Source organism: Lontra canadensis, unplaced genomic scaffold, assembly GCF_010015895.1.
Source record: "Lontra canadensis isolate GAN:19392208 unplaced genomic scaffold, GSC_riverotter_1.0 scaffold13, whole genome shotgun sequence".
NCBI classification, from domain to species: Eukaryota; Metazoa; Chordata; class Mammalia; order Carnivora; family Mustelidae; genus Lontra; species Lontra canadensis.
The window spans coordinates 5698270-5717121 of NW_022631007.1; the positions used below are offsets into that span (position 1 = coordinate 5698270).

General features: G+C 37.7%; 1 protein-coding gene across 12 annotated transcripts in view; it reads right to left on the minus strand.

Annotated features, from left to right (window-relative positions):
* The window catches only part of DOCK10 (dedicator of cytokinesis 10), a 263090-nt gene that overhangs the window by 78010 nt on the left and 166228 nt on the right, over positions 1–18852 (minus strand). For all 12 annotated transcript variants that reach the window (XM_032857354.1, XM_032857356.1, XM_032857353.1 and 9 more), the window contains exons 8-15: positions 18223–18406; positions 16974–17059; positions 16623–16706; positions 16343–16498; positions 8796–9017; positions 8488–8610; positions 7025–7107; positions 1436–1558 (exon numbers count right to left, since the gene is read on the minus strand). In XM_032857354.1, the coding sequence (XP_032713245.1) occupies positions 1436–1558; positions 7025–7107; positions 8488–8610; positions 8796–9017; positions 16343–16498; positions 16623–16706; positions 16974–17059; positions 18223–18406 (1061 nt within the window). The remainder of the gene's footprint in view (positions 1–1435; positions 1559–7024; positions 7108–8487; positions 8611–8795; positions 9018–16342; positions 16499–16622; positions 16707–16973; positions 17060–18222; positions 18407–18852) is intronic.

Sequence of the window (18852 nt, forward strand, 5' to 3'; positions counted from 1 at the left end):
AGATAACATTTATATAAATGGCCGAACAAGTACAATAGTAAATATAGTAAATAGATCATTTTTAGTTAACAAAAAGTTCTAGTATTTGAATTGGTTAAAGTGATTTACTTTTCTAAAGACTTTTAAGAAGTTTTGAGGACAAGGGTAGTCCTGGCAATAGTTGCTAAGTGGACAGTCTGCTTGTTCCCTCTTCACCAATAACCAAGGACAAGGAGCCTTTCCCTGACCTTGGTTCTTCTGTCATTCTCCTGCTTCATGAATGTGTGCAGACACCCTCTTACCACCTATCCCTGTCCCCACATTCACTCCAGTTGTCTCCCTGTCTACCAAAACCTTCTGACCCATCCTTCTTTTGTAGTAAGATGAAAGTTCTTGAAACTGATAAGTTTCAACTGTTATCCCTTGTTTGAGACCTAACAGGTAGAATAATTATAGTGGTGGGTCCAACCCAGCCCTTCCCAGCATGTGAGAGCCGACTGTTAAATTTTCCATCCTGTGGGTGTCAGGGGAGTAACAGTTTAAAGTCAATCACTTATCTTGAGAGATCTTATCATCACCAGATGATGAACGCATGGTAATACATTTAAGAAATGCTGTGGCTTTTATAAAGTTTTTCTTCTTTTAGACTAACTTTCATTGTCTTCTCCAAAAGCATTTGAATGGCAGAAATACTATGAATTAGAGAATTCACAGCAATGAATTTCTCTGTGGAATTTCAATACATAGTTCTAAAATTCCTTAACACCCCTCCTATTTAGACATGTCTATGTTTCCTTTCTTTGAATCTAGGCTGTATGATAGCTTGACTGTATATTATGGCAGAAATGTCACTGTGACAGTTTCAGGGTCCTGGTCTTAAGAAACTGGTAGTGATCACTTTCTGTCCCTTGGGAAACTTACTCTTAGAAGCCAGCTATCCTTCCATGAGGAAGCCATAGTATTTCATGGAGAGGTTCCCATGGAGAAGAACCAGGGTCTCTAGTCCACAGCTCCACCTGAGCTCCCAGTGAACAGTGCATGTCAACTTGCCAGTCATTCAGTGAGCCATCTTGAATGTGGATCCTCTGTCTCCATTTGACCTCTGCTAGCTGATGCCATGTGCAGAAGAGACAAGCTCTCCCCACCTAACCATGTTCAAATTGTGGATTTCAGAAAGTAAGTGATGCTCTTTAAAGCCACTAAGTTTTGGGGTGATCTGTTACATGGCAATAATAGTTAACTGACATGGTTTTACACTTTTTCCCTATAATTCTAGCAACTTGACTTTTGTTGTGTTATTCAGGCATAAGTGAGGTCCTCTGTAAAGCATCTACTTTCCAGAAGAGTTTGGACATTCGAGAATCAGGTAATCAAATACTGTTTATACAGAGTTAATAAATCAATAGTAGCAACATAGCTGATTCATGTAAATTTCAAGAGTATTCAAAAATCCTACCTTCTGTAATCTGACACTAGTTTTAGCAGGTCCTCTGTTGAAATCTTGCTACTTTCTTGTCTATACAATGGTGAAAATCTTGAGTCTCTGTCCACATTTCCCTGGTTGTCCTTAAATACTGATCTGAAAGAAAATAATAGTTGTTCAGGTTGGCATGTTGTTCAGGTTGTTTACCAAGTTGTGTTTTTAAGGTGACAAATGATTCAATTTCCCATTTGTAATGGAAGAAACTGCAAGAACTAATGAACTAAAAAAGACAAGAAAACTTCTTAGGCAAAAGTTTCATTCAAATACTATCTTTGGTATCTTTAATTCTTTATTTTCAATTCAGTATCTACAGGGACAGCAGCCCATTTATATTATAACTACATTTATTTAGGAATTAGTAACATATCAAACCTTGGAATATTAGGGGAGGAATAAGAACAGGTTAGTCCTTTTTTCATTATTTTCTGGGCAAGCCAAGGCCACCTCAGTTTGGGTGGTGCCATCAGAATTTACAAATAGTGGAAAAAGAATAAGGTTGTCTGTGTGTGTGTGTGTGTGTGTGTGTGGGACTAGAGGACCAGACTCTTGAAACATTTTCCTGGAGATAAATGTGCCCGTGTCCTACATTTTAGGACAGAGAAAAAAAATCAAGAGAAGAACACTTGAGTCAGAATTTTGTATTACATTAATGAATGTAATTTATTTTCTTCCCTGGTCCATTTCATTGGAACTAGATAGATTTAGTCAGAACACACAAATTATTTTTGTCCAAATAGTATAGTAATGTCAGGCAATATAATAGCATGCTTAAGGTTAGTGTTTCTTCCTTATAACTAATCATACTCCATGCCTATCGAAAAAATGAGACCTGTGTGTAATTAATTTTTTGTTTAATGCTAGAGAGCTGCTGAAATTTTATTTCTTTTAACTTAAGGAACTTGACTATTTTGTTATTCTTTAAATTAATCAAAGACCTCAATACACAGGCTGAGGTGGCCATTTAGATAGATATCTGATCATAGAGCGTTAGAGTCAAATAATACAGAAAATGGGACCGAATGATATTTTTAGACTGCTTCAACCTTTCTGCTCATTTTTCTCTGTTAAGTAGTCAGGGAAGGGGAAAAAGATCTCCTCTCAAATAACACTGGGGAAGCAGAATGAAAATACTTAACTCAAAGAATATTTTTGTTTAATTATTATTTAAGGCTTTTGTGTGCATGATGTGTTGAAACCAACTTGATGTATTTACAACACAGCAGGAGGTTGAACTGAGCTTGAGTAGTGTGTGTGTGTGTGTGTGTGTGTGTGTGTGTGTGTGTGTGTTTAATTAACCAGTCACTACAAATGTATCAATTGATGTGAGTTTTATAACTCATTTTTGCTTTTAGCCACAGCTCTGTCCTGGAAAGAGCTCACTGACATTGGACACATTGTAAAGAGAATGAAGAGCACAGCACTGTGGAAAAATACTGCTCACAGAGCCATACACACAGGCCTTGCTCAATAAATATGCTAACTGGCAAGAGAACAGAGAACTGACTCATTTACACAGATGGCTTCAGGATGGCTGGGATGTTGTGCCTCATTCCAGCTGCTGCAGTTGGACAATGATCAGTTTAAGGTGAGGGTCTCAAAACCATGACACGTGGGGTATTACTGAAGAAAATGCAGTTTAGCCTGAAGGAAAAGCAGCTTAGGTATCTCCGAGAGCATCATTCCTAAGCGGCATGAATAGCTGTGACCCATCAAAAGAATAGGGCATATTTTTTTGTGGTTAACGTAAGATAAAACATAAAAGTAATTGTCAGGCAGTTTAAACATATTTTTAAAAAATGAATTATTTAATCAGTTGAGCCATAAAATGATAGAAGGCGCCCCTGTGGGATGCACCTGAGTTTTTGTCACTTGGAAGGATTCAGCGGTTGGACGACCATATGCCGGGGATGCTGTTGCAGTGTATGCCTTCTGTAAATATATAGATATAAGAGGGAAATTGTTCTTTTAGTTTTGTTCAGTCTTAAAGAAAATCCAGGATTGTGCACTGGTCTACTCAGAATATTGTGTAAGAGGGATTAAAAGAAATCAGAGTCCTGGCATGTATTTGGGCACATATGATTATAGGCGCAATATGCATGGAAAGAGTTCCCCTTTACAATAAGACACATTGGTAAAGGTCAACACTAACCCGAATCAAAGAGCGTAAAATACCCATTGTAGCCATCTGAATATGTTCTCTTTATCTCCTCCAAGAATAACTTTTTTTTTTAAAACCATAAAATGGCATTACAGCTGGTGCCCCAAATAAGAAAACACACCAAATTCATTTCAGAAAAACTGTTGACAGTGAAACTGTTGACAGTGACGAGCATCTGTGCATGCAGCGGTGGGTGGGATGGGTTGGATCTGGGTAAAAATGTGGTCATAAGCTAAATTTAAAGGGTCAACGTGTTTTAGGGTACACTCACAACTATATTGTTAGGCAAACTGCAATTTAGAAGATTAGCAGGAAGAAACCTGGCCAGACAACCAGCAGTACCGATAGAGGATTGAAATATGTCAGCAGGCTAGTTTATACCAAAATGGCTTGAGGGACCAAAAGCCCTCCTCTGATTCAGTCACCATTCATTTGAAGCAATTTCCACAGTGTGAAGAGTAAATTAAAATCTTGTTTGGCTGAATCTTGTACTTATTTTTGCGATTAGTTGTTCCAAGTGGTTTAACATGAAATCTTCAGGACTGTGCTGTTAACCATTTTTTCTCAGATGGCAGAGAGGTTTATGAACATGCAAGCTGTATCTTTATACACACAAAATTGGTGGTGTCTCCTGTTTCCCAACCTACACCCAAACCACTCATCAGGCGTTAATGTAACATGAGCTTGTGGTATTGTTGGCTTTCCTGTTTTGCACATAATTACTCCAATAGCCAGTAATATCGTCAGTCTCCCTAGAAGTAAGTGGTAATTCTTTCCCTTCTTTTCCCCACATTATTCTTCACTGCCCCAAATTTACCAGGAAGAGGGATTTGTTGCAGAAAATATTATCTCTACAGGTGAGTTAATAATAATCATATAAGAATAGTGGCTTCTAACCATGGCTGTCTTTTATTGGGTACATATCTGTGCTCATTAATCCCTGCAACAGTAAATTAGATATTAAAACAGAGGTAAGGACAGACTATGATTACTTGCCTAAGTTTTCTTGGCAACTAAGTGGAATTGAGATTTCAAAACCAGCTCTGGCTCTCAAACACCTGCTTCTAAAACCTCACAAAAGTTCTGGATCCTTTAAGAGAACGTATGTTCACCCTTGTAATTTGGCTATATTTCACTCTTGCCAGGGGAAACCTTGCCTCTACATGCCCCAATGGGTTTTCTTTTGGGAACCAAGAATACTTATCAATATGAACAAGTGGAGAACTAACAATGAAATGCAACACAGAGGATTCAGTATTTTCAAATACTATCTGTTCCATGCATTAGATGATGACATTAGCTATTCCTGCAGAGAGACACACAAGAGAGACAGAGAGTTATGTGTGATCTACTTTATGTCAAATGCTTTTGTATCTGAGACAACACCCACTGCCCACGAGGCGGGTGTTGTCAGCTTCATTCTGTGGATGGGACCCTGAGACCTGGAGAGGAAACTTGCCTGCAGTTACCACTCATTAAGTGATGGTCTGATTTGGACCACATCTGTCCAACTCCTGGGCCTGGTCTCTTTCTCCCTTATGACAGGGATGCCTGAGGGCAAACTCATTCCTGGAGACTGCGTAAGTCTGTCTGCTGACGTTTCTGCCTTTCCCTTCCCATCCACCTGTCCCCAACTTCAAGGAAAAACCTCAAAAGGATAACAAATACTGGTGGATTCACTCTAGTTATACTCATCCCTGGGTACTGGGAGAACTAAAAATGGCAAGAGTAACAAATTCTGTCTTCTTTCTGGATTTTAAAGTTACCACAACTGGGATAATGTCACCAATACTCAAATGGATACTTTTAAGGCTGTCTTACTTTGTAGCACTAACTTTTTAAAGTTCTTTTGGTTTATATATTGCTAACTTTTCTTCCTTATGTCTGTGACGGGCTTTTCCTCTTTTTAAATCTTATTTTATTTAAATTCAATTAAATTAGCATAAGTGTATCATTGGTTTCAGAGGTAGAGTTCAGTAATTCTTCAGTTGCATGTAACACCCAGTGCTCATTACCTCATGTTCCCTCCTTAATGTTCACCACCCAGTTATCCCATCCTCTACCTCCCTCCCTTCCAGCAATCCTCAGCTTGCTGCCTATAGTCAAGAGTTTGTTATGGTTTGTCTCCCTCTCTGATTTCATCTTGTCTTATTTTTTCGCTCCCTTCCCTTATGATCCTCTTTTGGTATTATGCTAAATGAAATAAATCAATCAGAGAAAGACAATTAATCATATGATCTCACTGATATGAGGAATTTGAGAAACAAGACAGAGGATCATAGGAAAGGGAGGGAAAATGAAACAAGATGAAACCAGACAGGGAGATAAACCAAAAGAGACTCTTAATCTCAGAAACAAACGAGGGTTGCTGGAGGGTAGAGGGGTTGGAGGGATGGGGTGACTGGGTGTTGGAAACTGGGGAGAGTATGTGCTATAGTGAGTGTTGTGAATTATATAAGACTGATGAGTCACAGACCTGTACTCCCGAAACAAATAATACATCATATGTTAATAAAAAAAAAAAGAAATTCCTACAGACATAAGGAGGCCAAGAGATTGAGGACAATAGGAATTGATCTTTAACCAAATCCATAAGCAATTCTTGTTCTTTATGCAGAGGTTATCTGTCCAGGAGGATGATTCTACCCACAGTGGCCACATAACTCAGCATTTCTATCAGAGCATGAACCGGTACTGATAAATTTAGTGAAATCAAAGAGAGTTTTGATGATCAAATTGATGGTTTCATCTGGACATCCAGATATAGCCCTACGCCTTGCACATAGATGAAAATATGCAGCTGCATAAGAAATCCGTGCTTCCATCTGAATTTTATGCACACCGAACTCTCAGGACTGATATAATGTCAAGTGTTTATTGAACCAAATATGCATAATAAACAAGTAATGACTTCGATCCTACCAAGAAGCCATAGTGTATCTGGTCACGCACACACTTGCACTCATGTCACAGCTTCAATCTATTTTAAACTGTCCTGCTAAATTGTCTTGTAAAACACATGTTTCTGGGGAGCACTGTTTATGAAGATGACCACAGTAATATTCTTCTAGGTGTTGGTATATTAAAAATACCAGGGGGCACCTGGGTGCCTCAGTCAGTTAAGCCTCTGCCTCTTGATTTCAGCTCAAGTCGTGATCTCAGGGTCATAAGATCGAGCCCTGTGTTGAGCTCTGCACTGAGCAAGGAGTCTACTTCTCTCTCTCCCTCTGCTCTTCCCCCTGCCTGTGGACAGGCAAGTCTCTCTATCAAATAAATAAATAAATCTTAAAAACAAAACAAAACAAAACAAAACAAAACCAGGTAACAGAGAGGTGTTCAAACTGAAGTTTTCAATGGAGACTATAAATGCACGATTCTTCTGTTGATTGTAGCCGTCAACCTACCTCACCGCCCAGGCAAAAGGCATGCGGTATTTTCCCAACTTGCTGAAGAACTGCCTGTTGGATTTTAGTATCTTTTGTGCATACTGAGGGAAAAAGAAACAAAAATATGTTTAGAACACCTCTTTACAAACTGTCCAAGTAAAATACTAATACGTACTTTTCCATATTATCTTACATTGAAACTCTGAAATTCTGCCTCACTGGCTTGCAGACTCTGTCTTGTAAAGTACCAAACACTGTTCTCTGTGTTGGACCTACTGTATTGTGTTCTGGAATTTTCACTCTGGAAATTTCAAATACAGGTTGTACCCCTGTCTTGGAATGCCAACTTTTTTCCCCTTTTTCCAGACTTGAAAGACGTTAAAACATTGAATGAAAAGTGTCTTCAAATTTGCGTTATGCTTTTATTCATGATAGCAGTGGTTGGCAAACTTGTTCTGCAGAGGGTCACACAGTAAATATACTGGGCTTTGTTGACTGTATGGTCTATGTCACAGCTTCTCAGCTCTGTTTCTCTAGTGGGAAGGTGGCCACAGACAATCCATAAATGGATCAGTGTGACTGTGTAAATAAAACTTTATTTATAGAAACAGGTGGCAGGTGGATCTGGCTGGCATGTCGTAGTTTGCAAAGCTCCAAATCTCATAATTATGCTAAACACTGCCTTAAAAGGTTACACATGCTCAAATTTTATGTTTAGGCATTCTTTCCCCAATGTATTTCCTTTGTGTGAAAAATACAGACATTTAACATTTATCTTCTATTAAATAGTAACATTTGATTATTAAAGAGAATATAGTTATTAAAAAAAAAAGGAAGAGAGGCGCCTGGGTGGTTCAGTTAGTTAAGCCTTTGACGCCTGATTTTGGCTCAGGTCATGATCTTAGGATAGTGAGATAGTGAGCCCACATCAGGCTCCACACTCAGCGAGGTCTGCTGGAGGTTCTCTCTCCTTCTCCCTCTCCCCCTGCCTCATGCCCATAGTCTCTCTAAAAAAATAAAATAAAATAAGTTAAAAAAAAGAAAAAAGGAAGAAAAAATTTCTCGTAGTCCCACCATTCAAAAAACGTTTAGTATTTCCTCTTGCTTCATTTAGGTATATTAGAATAATTTGGCATAAAATTATCTATCTTACTTTTTCACTTATTTCATCATCAGTAAACTATGTATCCACCTGTTTTCAAATCAGATTAATCCTAACTTTTTATTATTGTTAATACTTTGATCCTTGGAGTTAAAGCTTCATTCACATTTAAGTTTATTTCTACTAATAGATTGTCAGAAGTCAGTCAAAAACATAAACCAAGAATAAAAACTTTCAAATTTTCCTAATGGACATTCATTTCACTAAGAAGTGTCTATTTCAAGACTTACATTTTACCAAGCTTGATAATTCTTCAAGGCAAGGTGATTTTATATCTTGAAAGCAATTGAAATTATTTATGGAAAAGTTAATGCATTACCTTGTTGGAGTCCGGATTCTTAATATAAGGTTCAGCGCCACTTGCAATGTTCCCCATCAGTACTTTTTCGATTTTGGCCACGAAAACAATTTCAGAATGCGGATTGCTTACAGAAAATATAGCCTATGTACAGGGAAAACAGCTAGTAAGAATCTAAGGAAGCATATTGAAGACATTAACAAAATTTCAATTTTTTTTTTTAAAGGACAGCTTGAAGGGAATTTTCATTTCAGAAACTGATGTAATCTGTTGGTGAGAACAATGAAACAACCCTTTTCGGTGCCATCACAAGTAAACAAAAGTGCAACCTGCTTTGGAAATCTCAGCCATTCCTCTGGAAAGCCCTTGATGTAAGGTTCTTCTGATTGTCTGGGAGTGACAGTGTCAATGTTTCCATTTTCCAAAGCCATGGAAGACCCTGAGAGCATCTGTCTGACGGCTGTGTGATTTAGATCCACATGAAAATCGGCAGAAATCTTCCTGCTGTCTCTGAGGTCATAAAGTGCCACACTCACAAAAAAAGGCTCAATCTGCAGAAAAACAAAGAGCCAGTGGTTTTGATATAAAATCCTTATACCTGTAGTTGTCCCATCAGTATATTATTTAAGAAAACAGTAGGTAAATGACATAATATTTTTCGTATCATAATGTATATCAAGTGGTAAGTGATCAGAAGTTTTAAAGAAATATTCTAAGACTACTCCTACGTCCTGATACTCATCAAACCTAATCTACCATTGGTCACTCCCACTAGAATCAACTACAACTCTAATGGCTACCTATGTGATTTATCTAGTTCTATCATTCCTTCTCCCTTTATTCATTGGCATTCTACCGTAATGATGAGCTTTCCCTTCTTATTTATTTATTTATACAAGTATAGACTTATGGACTACTACTATTTTATTCAACAGATTTAAATCTCTTACTATCATTATTTATAGTAGTGCTCAAGTTGTCCCAGATTTAGCTAGAGGTAGCTCCTGTGTCTTTTTGGTGGATCCCCATAATTCTGGGGGACACTTCGTTATTCAACAAGATGTTCTATGCTCATCTTATACTTCCATTGCTCCAGCCATTTCTCCATAGAGCTCTGCTTCCTTTTTGTGAGGGTGACATTTAGAAACCAAGATCTCAGGGCTCATTATGCTCATTGTTACTGGGACACACATACACATCTACAAACACATGCATACACATGCACGTGTCCATACATGTAACATTCACATCTACAATGATTACTTTATCTCTACCTGTACATGAATATCTATTAAAAACTCGTAAGTTCATGTTGAAACTTGTATTTCCAATTCAAATCCAAAGACTTCTTTTGAGTCTTTCCCCTATTCATATTTCATGTAACTCCTTCCTTTAATAGTGAAAGATTTGGCTCTTCTTATCATTGGCCTATTTCCTTATTTGTTCAATCAATTTACTTACTGGTTCAAAGTAACCAGTCTCCCAACCACAGCTGCCTTCTCTAATTGCCTACTCTGTACCACTCTGCCAAATGTCCCAGATCCTGGCAAGACAATGTGCAAGGATTCTGTGCCTTCACACAGCTTTCTGCCCCTTATCATGTGGAGTTCTTGTATGCTCCAAGGCTCTGTGTGACTGCCCCTCCCCCCCCCCGCCTCTCACCGCCACTCACCGTCTCTTCTAAGAAGAGAAGGGACGATGTGAAATAGACAAAATGGGAAGAGAATGGAGGATGGGAAGGAAAGGGAAGTTTCTTGGTTGAGTTTTTCTTTTTTAAAGATTTTATTTATTTATTTGAGAGAATGAGAGAAAGTGCACACAGAAGCAGTGGAGGGGAGGAGCAGAGGGAGAGGGAGAAGCCAACTCACAGCTGATCAGGTAGCCAGCTGAGCATGTAGCCTGTTGAGCATGTAGCTTGCCCAGTTGGGGTGGGGGTGGGGGGCTTAATCCCAGGACCTCTGGTAAAAATGTGATTAGAAGGGACATCTGTGATTGGTTGAGTGACATGTGCAAAGCCATAAATTCATGAAAGAACATGAAGAACATGAAAGGATGAATTTGTAGGAGATGCATTCGAGGAATATTAAGGAGGTGCAATCAAAGGATGCAGAAGTCCACTGGGTGTCCTGGTTGGCTGGAGAGAGGTGTTCACAGGGGCACACGTGAATAAAAGAAACTAAGTGGATGAGTACATAACAAACTAAGTGGAGTACATAACAAACTAAGTGGATGTCAATGTCATTCACTAATATATATGACAAAGGTAAAGAGGTGAGTGCTGAATGGTACATACAGAGTCATCTACAGGACATTCCAATCACAGTTGAGTTTTGAGCTCAGCCAAGGAAACTGGGCTTGACAGTTTTGTATGTGGGCTCTTGTCTAGCCATGAGATAAAGGGAAGAGAATCAGAATGACATCCTGGGAAATATCAGCATGCAAAGGATTGAGATGGAGAAGGGAAAGCAGTTTCTAAAAGAGACTGGGGAGTAGAAGGAGAGAGTTAAAGAGAGCAAACAGCAATTTTCATATAGGCAGAGTGTCATAGAAATCAAAGAAAGATTCAAGAAAGAAGGGATTTTCAACTAGATAACCATAAAATGCAACAGAAATTAAATGAAACAAGGACTGAAGTAAATAGATGTACATGTAATTAAATACATATTATACATATGTACATATACACATATAATTATAAACATGCAAATAGATTTAATTATGCATAATTAACTACGGGCTTCTAAAAATGGAATATGCTTACGAAAAACATTTTTACTTTTGTTTATGCTACTTAATTTTGAATGGATGCCTACCAGCAGGTGTTCTGTGGACAAGCAGGTTACATACAAAAATCACATTATGTTCATCACTGTACAGACTCATGCTGCAGATTGTACTGAATGTTTAATAGGTATCTCATATGCTTTGAAACACAGTAATATGGCTAGCTTATTACAGGGCTATTAGTGTAATTCCTTAGTATTAACAGTACTTGCCAGCTCCCTTATTATTAGAAACAGAATGACACATATAAAATGAAATTCAATAAATTATTAAAAAATAAGCTAATTAAAAGTAAAAGTTTTATATTTTACCAATTTAATTTAGTTTAGAAAACTTTTTGGTTTGTAATAGTGGTCATCTACCAAGAGTTGAAAATGCAAAAATTACATGAAAATAACTCAGGTAGGAGCTCAAAACATATTAAAAACCTATTATTTTTCATAAATAGGGGCATTTTGATTTTCATTTCTGCTTGGTGAATGAAAATAAATTACCTACTTTGATAATCCATAAGAAATTAAAGCTCACACAGAGATTCATTTATTTCTTCCAATTCATCTTTTCAACTTAAATGTCAAATCTTACTTTTTGAATCACTGGCTTTTCAATAAGGATTTGTTTAATCAGACACTTGAAAGCCTAACAAATTAAGTCATAGGCTTCTTATGTTTAGAATTCTGTATTTTCTTAAAAGAATGAAGAACATAAAATTTTAAAGTAACTCTGCTGTGAAGCAAGTTTATTTGTTCAGAATTTTGGAATCAATTGCTATTTTCAAAGAAATATTTTATACTAGAAATCATCAACTTGGATTTGGTTTTCAACGGACTGACTGAAAGATTACATGCTGTCAAATATTGTTTCCTCATCATGGAAAAGTTCTTTGAGGGAGTCTTTTCAGAAACTCATTCATTAAGTACAGAAGCTGGTTCTTCGGCAACCTGGAAAAATATTTCAATTAACTTAAAAATATGCTCACAGAATTAAAAATGATGAGTTTAAAAACAGCTACATTAACAAAAGAATGTCACTGAATAATATACAGAAATGTTTAAAGACAATGCCATTACATAAAAAATTACTGTGGAGTTTAGGTGAGGCTATTTTATTAGTTTTTTGTATTATTGTTTATAAGCACGATGAAATTATTTTTTTACCAAGTCATTTTCTAATTTTTTAAACATTTGTACCAACTTTAAAATAAATTAAAAACAATATGGGCATTCAAACCATCTCAAATCAACTTGTCCCTCTGGATTTAAAGACATAAAAGGTTATTCTGATGCGGGTTCTGAACTTGGGTATGTTCTTGTGCCTGGCGAGACTGGCCCAAATACAAACATTACACTTCTGAATATGAGTTTTAGTACAGGGAAAGGAATCCATGTGGAAGGAGTCATTTGCCCAGCGCTGGAAAGAGAAACGCATTATCTTCAAGTTTCAGTTTCTAAATTGGATTTTTTAATCACAGTTAAGATTGTGCCTAGTTAAAAGCAAGCAAACAAACAAACACCAAAAACCAAAACCCAAAGAACATTTATTTTTATTTAACAAGATGGTTAAATGACAGTAGGATTTGGATTATGTTTTCTTGATATTTCCAAGTAGTTTCAAGAAGCAAGTTTCTAGTCTTTCTATTTTGTTTTCTTTTATTTTCTTTTTTCTTTTTTTTTTTAAAATTTTAATCCTGAATGAAAGTATGTTTTGATGTTCCTCCTAACCCTTTCATTCCATGGAAATTTCTCCACCATAGTCCTTGGCATCCTCCATGTGGCCACAGCTGCTGGGCTCTTCTCTGGCTTGCGGTCACTCTCAGGTCCTCAGCCCATTCCACACAGGTGACACTTTCTCTCTTAGCATTAGGACCCACTCTTCTGGTTTATCTCTATTTCAATGGCCGTTCCTTCTTAGGCCTCTTTGGTCATTCCTCTATTCATTTGTTAAATATTTGTTTTCTGGCCCTTTTTCTATGCACACAGAAATCCCCAAATATGTCCCTCCAGGTTACTGACTTCTAAGTTTATGTCTCATTCATGGCCACTCCCTTGCACTCTAAACTTGTTTTTGAATCTGCCCAATGTATATCTCTGCTGGATATCTAGTAGGCCTATCCAGCCTCACATGCCCACAATGGAATTCTTGACCAATATCCCCCAAATCTGTCTTCATCTAGTTTTGTCTTCTTAGTAAATGGCACCATCATGCATAGAAGTGTTCAAAGCAAAAACCAGAGACTCATCCTTTCCCTTTATCCTTATATCCAATGGATCAGAGAAACTTGTTGATTCAATTTATGCAACATCAGTCAAATCCGTCCATTTCTCTCCTTCTTTCTTGCAGTCCTAGTCTAAAGCATTCAGTGAACTATGGTGATAGCCTCCTATCTACTCTCCCTAGTCAACTCGTATTTCCTCCAATCCTTTTTTTTTTTTTCCTGATGGGATCTTAAAAAAAACAAAACAAAACAGAAATTGAACCACACCATTTGAAAGTGTTTTAAATCACTCTAGCCTCCACTCAGGATAAATCCAAATTCTTCACTGCAGCCTGTATCTCACATTATTTTACTTGGTACTGTTCCTCCCATATTGTTCTGGTCTACTCTTCTCCTCAGTACATGCTTCGTGTTCCTAGAACTTGCTAAGACTTAGTGGTTTCAGGGTATTCCCACTTACTCTTTCTTCTACCTTGAATATTTTCCCTTGACCTGTACCTTTTATCCTTCTCACCCTTTACGTCTCTATTCAACTGTCACTTCCTGAGAGAGGCCTCCTACGACCACCCCACCCAGAAGAACTTGTCTCCCTGTTCCTCTGTATTGCATCTGTCAAACTGATCCATTTTAAAGAACTGTGAACAAGATGTGATTATTGTGTAAATTTACTTGTCTTTTTTTTTTTTTTTTAAATATACTGTTTGTTCTTTCCAAAAAGAATTATCTTCAAGAGGGCAGAGGGCTTGTTATTTTGTTCCCCGCTGTTCCCCAGTACCTTGAACAAGTCTGTCTCCCAGGAGGTATACTGATTAAGTATTGGCTGAGAAATAAATAAACGTGACCTCCAGAATGATCACATTTATCTAAAAACCTAGTGCACAATTACAGTTATAAAATAGGAGAAAGTTTCATTCTGGGGGAAGATTCTTACTGGTGACACCTTTCGATTTTAGCTTATTTACCAACAAGATTCTCACAAGGAACACCCAAAATAGTATTCACAAATTTCAAAGCCATTTCCCACATATTGAAGTAACAATTAATACGCAATCACTGTTTTCTGTCCACCAGGTATTATCTAAGTTCTTTCCATATGTTATTTCATTTAATTCGCACAACAATCATCTGAAATAGTTACTGCTATCCTATTTACAGAAGACAAGGGTGAGGGCAAGCCACTTGCCCAGCATGGCAGAACTCATCAGGAAGAAGGTCGGGCATTCTGACCCCAAAGAGGCACAGGTCCCTTGGTTCTCCTCACTAAATCTGAGGTCCATAGCTTGTACCATTATCCCGCTAACACAGGGTAAAGAAGGCTCAGAGGATTGGTGTGTTGCCTGTAGACCCAAGGGCAGCAGGTATGAAAGTTTCCTGGAAGAATTTATCCCTCCTGCCAGCCACTCACAGTCACAACTACAAGCATCCTACATATAGAGATGTGTGTGGGATTGCATGTACTCAATAAGCAGAGAAAACTTGTATCTGTTCTGTCTTCTAAAAGCAAATATGGCTCATATCATGGATCTAGAAATAAATTTTCTTCTTTAAGGTGAAAGATGACAATTAAAGGATGATTCATGAAAAATTAGAGTGGAAAGCATTACAAAATAATGAAAGGGAATATGCCAATAAATAACACTGATTATTATTGACAGTAGGATTAGGTGCGATTTTTATTTTCTTCTTTTTTAAAAAAAGATTTATTTATTTGAGGGGCTCCTGGGTGGCTCAGTGGGTTAGGCCACTGCCTTCGGCTCAGGTCATGATCTCAGAGTCCTGGGATCGAGTTCCGCATCAGGCTCTCTGCTCAGCAGGGAGCCTTCTTCCCTCTCTTTCTTTCTCTGCCTGCCTCTCAGCCTACTTGTGATCTCTATCTGTCAAATAAATTTAAAAAAGTCTTTAAAAAAAATTAAAAAAAAGATTTATGTATTTGAGAGAGAAAGAGGGAGCGAGTGAGAGAGAGAGAGAGAGAGAGAGAGAAAGCATGTGGTGTGTGAGTGAGCAGGGGTAGGGGCAGAGGAAGAGGGAGAGAATCCCCAAGCAGAACCTCTGCTGAGCATGGAGCCCAATGCGGGGTTCCATCTCATGACCTTGAGATCACAACCCTCACATCATGACCTGGGCTGACACCAAGAGTGAGACTCTTAACCAACTGAGGCACCCAGATGTCCCAGTTTTCTTCTTTATAGTTCAACTTCTAATAATATTTATGCTTACAAAATGCCCCCTTCCCACAAATACAGATACAACTGGTATAGAACTGTTCCCTAGAAGCCTAAGGACTCTCAAGACAGCTCACTTAGTAGTAACAGGAATCTCATGTTGATTTAATGAGCACTGTTGTGGTTCCCAAATATCAGTGAAACACCTTTTTTTCTCCCATTTCCATGCACCACCTCTATTATTACTTAATATTTATCTAATATTACTTCACTTGATTCACTATGTAGCCTGGTCTTAAGCATTAATAGTTATGAAATCACAGAGCTGACCTGTTCACTTAAACTATTTTCTAATATATATTCAAATAAGCATATAAATACAAAAATAAGAAATCTGATTAAAAAGCCATCTCAAGTACAAATAATATCATAGGAAACTGTGAACCACTGCGTGATTTAATGGAAAGGACCCTAGAAGACAATCCCTTTGATGCTTCTTCTTTAAAGTAAGAAGAACATTTTATGGGAACATTTTCACAACTCCACTTCAGAATTTGTGCCCTTTTCTGATGTGGAAAATACTGTCACTCATACTCCCTCGGAGAACAGAGGGTATGAACTCAGTGCCCGGAATTATCAGCAACAGAAAAGATTTTGGCCAGAGTGGGGTGTGATGTTGGCTGATCCTTATAGGATGTAACAGGAGGAAACTTACATTCGTTATCGGATCATTCTCATTCTCTGTAACACATCCCTGAAGATTTAAGTTGAGAGCTTTACAAATGATCATGATTCTCTTGGCAGCTTTTTCCTCAAATGGTTTGATCACAGAGTCAGGTTCTAAAAGGTCTTTTTTCTGAAGTTTCGAGGTCTGAAAGAAAATGTTGAAGGTCTTTCTCAACAAACACCCATCACAAAAAATAAAAGAATTCTAAATCATAACACACACGTGTGTGGATCAAGTTCACATCTGCTTAGAAAGAATTCTGACTTACATCTATATCTGGATCCAGCGAGAACAGATTTAGCCTCTCCATATTTCGAGTTGTTTTGACAGTCTCTTCAGTTTCTGTGAGGTACTACAGAGAAAACTGTGTTAGCTCTTGGTAGCTAAATATCCAGATACTTACAGCCCAGCCCCATCCACATGGCCAAGAAGTTGTTCCTTATTATTATACTGTTTTAATATCCTCCATCAACACTCAGCAAATCTTATCAAAACATGCTTTTAAGTGTTGTTTGTCTTAGTCTAAATCTTAAAATACAGCATTTCCATCTTTTTCACAAAAGCAATAACTAATAAGTAATTCAAATTTATTTGCATAGCAAAATGTCAGCTTTATTACTTTTGCGAAGTCTGGGTGTAGGTTGTTTTCTGAAGACTCTGTTTCCTCTGGCGTGCATTCACAAGTTATAGAATTATCCAGCGAATCTTGAAAAGATACACCAAGAGAAGTTACCAAGTAATACTTATTAATCATACATTACTCTAGGCTGTGAATTTCAAAACTGGATGTGGGGTGAATATTAGTGAGTTGCCTTCGTTGTACCTCGGTCTAGGACTCTATACACTTATAAGATCTGGACCTGGAAATCAGACCTCCTGATGGTCATTTTGGGATTCTTTCCATGACACCATCCTGAGCCCATAAAAACTCTTGATCCTTCTAATATTACCTTTATACCTGGGGTTGTCATGGCTTACCTCATCAATGCATACTGAAGTGTTCTTATATGTGTACACATTTTTGATAATTCAGACTCTCAGGCCATCAATTTCAAACTTGTATTCTAGCTTTGGTTAGTTAAACCCTCTAAAATTCTGTAAACATTGATATTCTTGTTGATCATTACTGAGTAAATCATGAATGTAAAACACCCACCATGGTATATGGTAGTTGTGTTAAAGTCAACCTCAATTTTCTTCCTCATGACCCCATCCCTCTTTCATATGATATTCAGACTACTAGAATTTAGAGACTTTGGTTTCTAACATCCCATGGTGCTGGGCAAAAGGACTTAAAATAGTTTTCCTTTGGTAGGAGCGACCAACTCTGAAGGTGAATTTGTCTTTCACAGGTCACATGTCTATGATGCAGTTAGAGATATAAGTACTGTGCAAACTTTATGGAACTGTCACATATAAGCTGATCTCAGTATGGTCAAAAAGCATTCATGAAAGATATCTTTCTTCCTTTTTTTTTTTTGAAAAATATCTTTCAACTAAAAAGATGTAATGCAAGTTTGTCTTTATATAATATCATCTTAATTAAATTAAATTAAATTAAATGCTATGAAACACAACTATCCCATCTACGTTAACCTCCCATCACACTTGGGTACATTTTAATACTGCTGACAAATGACTTCCATCCTCAAATAATTGCCAGTAAACTCAAAATCATACCTATGTGTGGTGACCCTCACTATCCAGTAAAAGTCAAGATTTAGGGGTGATTTTCTGGAGCAAATAGCTCAGGGATGGATAAGTGGGACCTGACAACTACCACAGTTACTAGCAATTTAAATGAACCCAAATGCACGGGTCACACTTTGCAAAGGAAGGGAAGTGGAAGTGGAGGTATCTGCTCTCACCCAGCCCCAGTTCTGCAAGCTCTGTGCTTCTCCTCCCCTGAGAGGGCCCCTCGGGACTGATTTGCAGGACGCGGTTCAGGGTGTGGATCCATTCATCCATATCTGACTCTGTTTCCGCCGCCAGCACAAAATAGGTTAGGTCATTCATTTTCAATTCAAAGGCATATTTTCTTAATCTGTTATTCTGTGGTAGAAGAAGAAAGAAAGAAAAAACACAAGATAATAAGTCTTAGAGAGCAAAAGACCTTTTTTATGGGGTCACGCTTCCAAAGCGTTTCCATACAGGAGAGTAACATAAAGATCAAGAGAAAAATTTGGCTGGGTATGAATTGTTTTGTTTGGTTTCTTTCACGGCTTTTTATATGGATAGATATTTTATTTAGGTTCTTGTTGATTGGATGAGCATGGTGGCTCAAAATTTCTTCTTCCGGTACCTGTGGGAATATACTCTAAACTTCAGATGGTTGATTTGAGTTTCTACCTTCACTTCTTCATCCTGTGTTCTGTCCACTACTCACTCCATTTGGGCTTCTGGCCCTGTCATACCCCACGACAGCACTTGCCATGGTCATTAACAAATTCTATGCTGCTATATTATCCAAGGGACATTTCCTTCTTTGTATCTTCCTG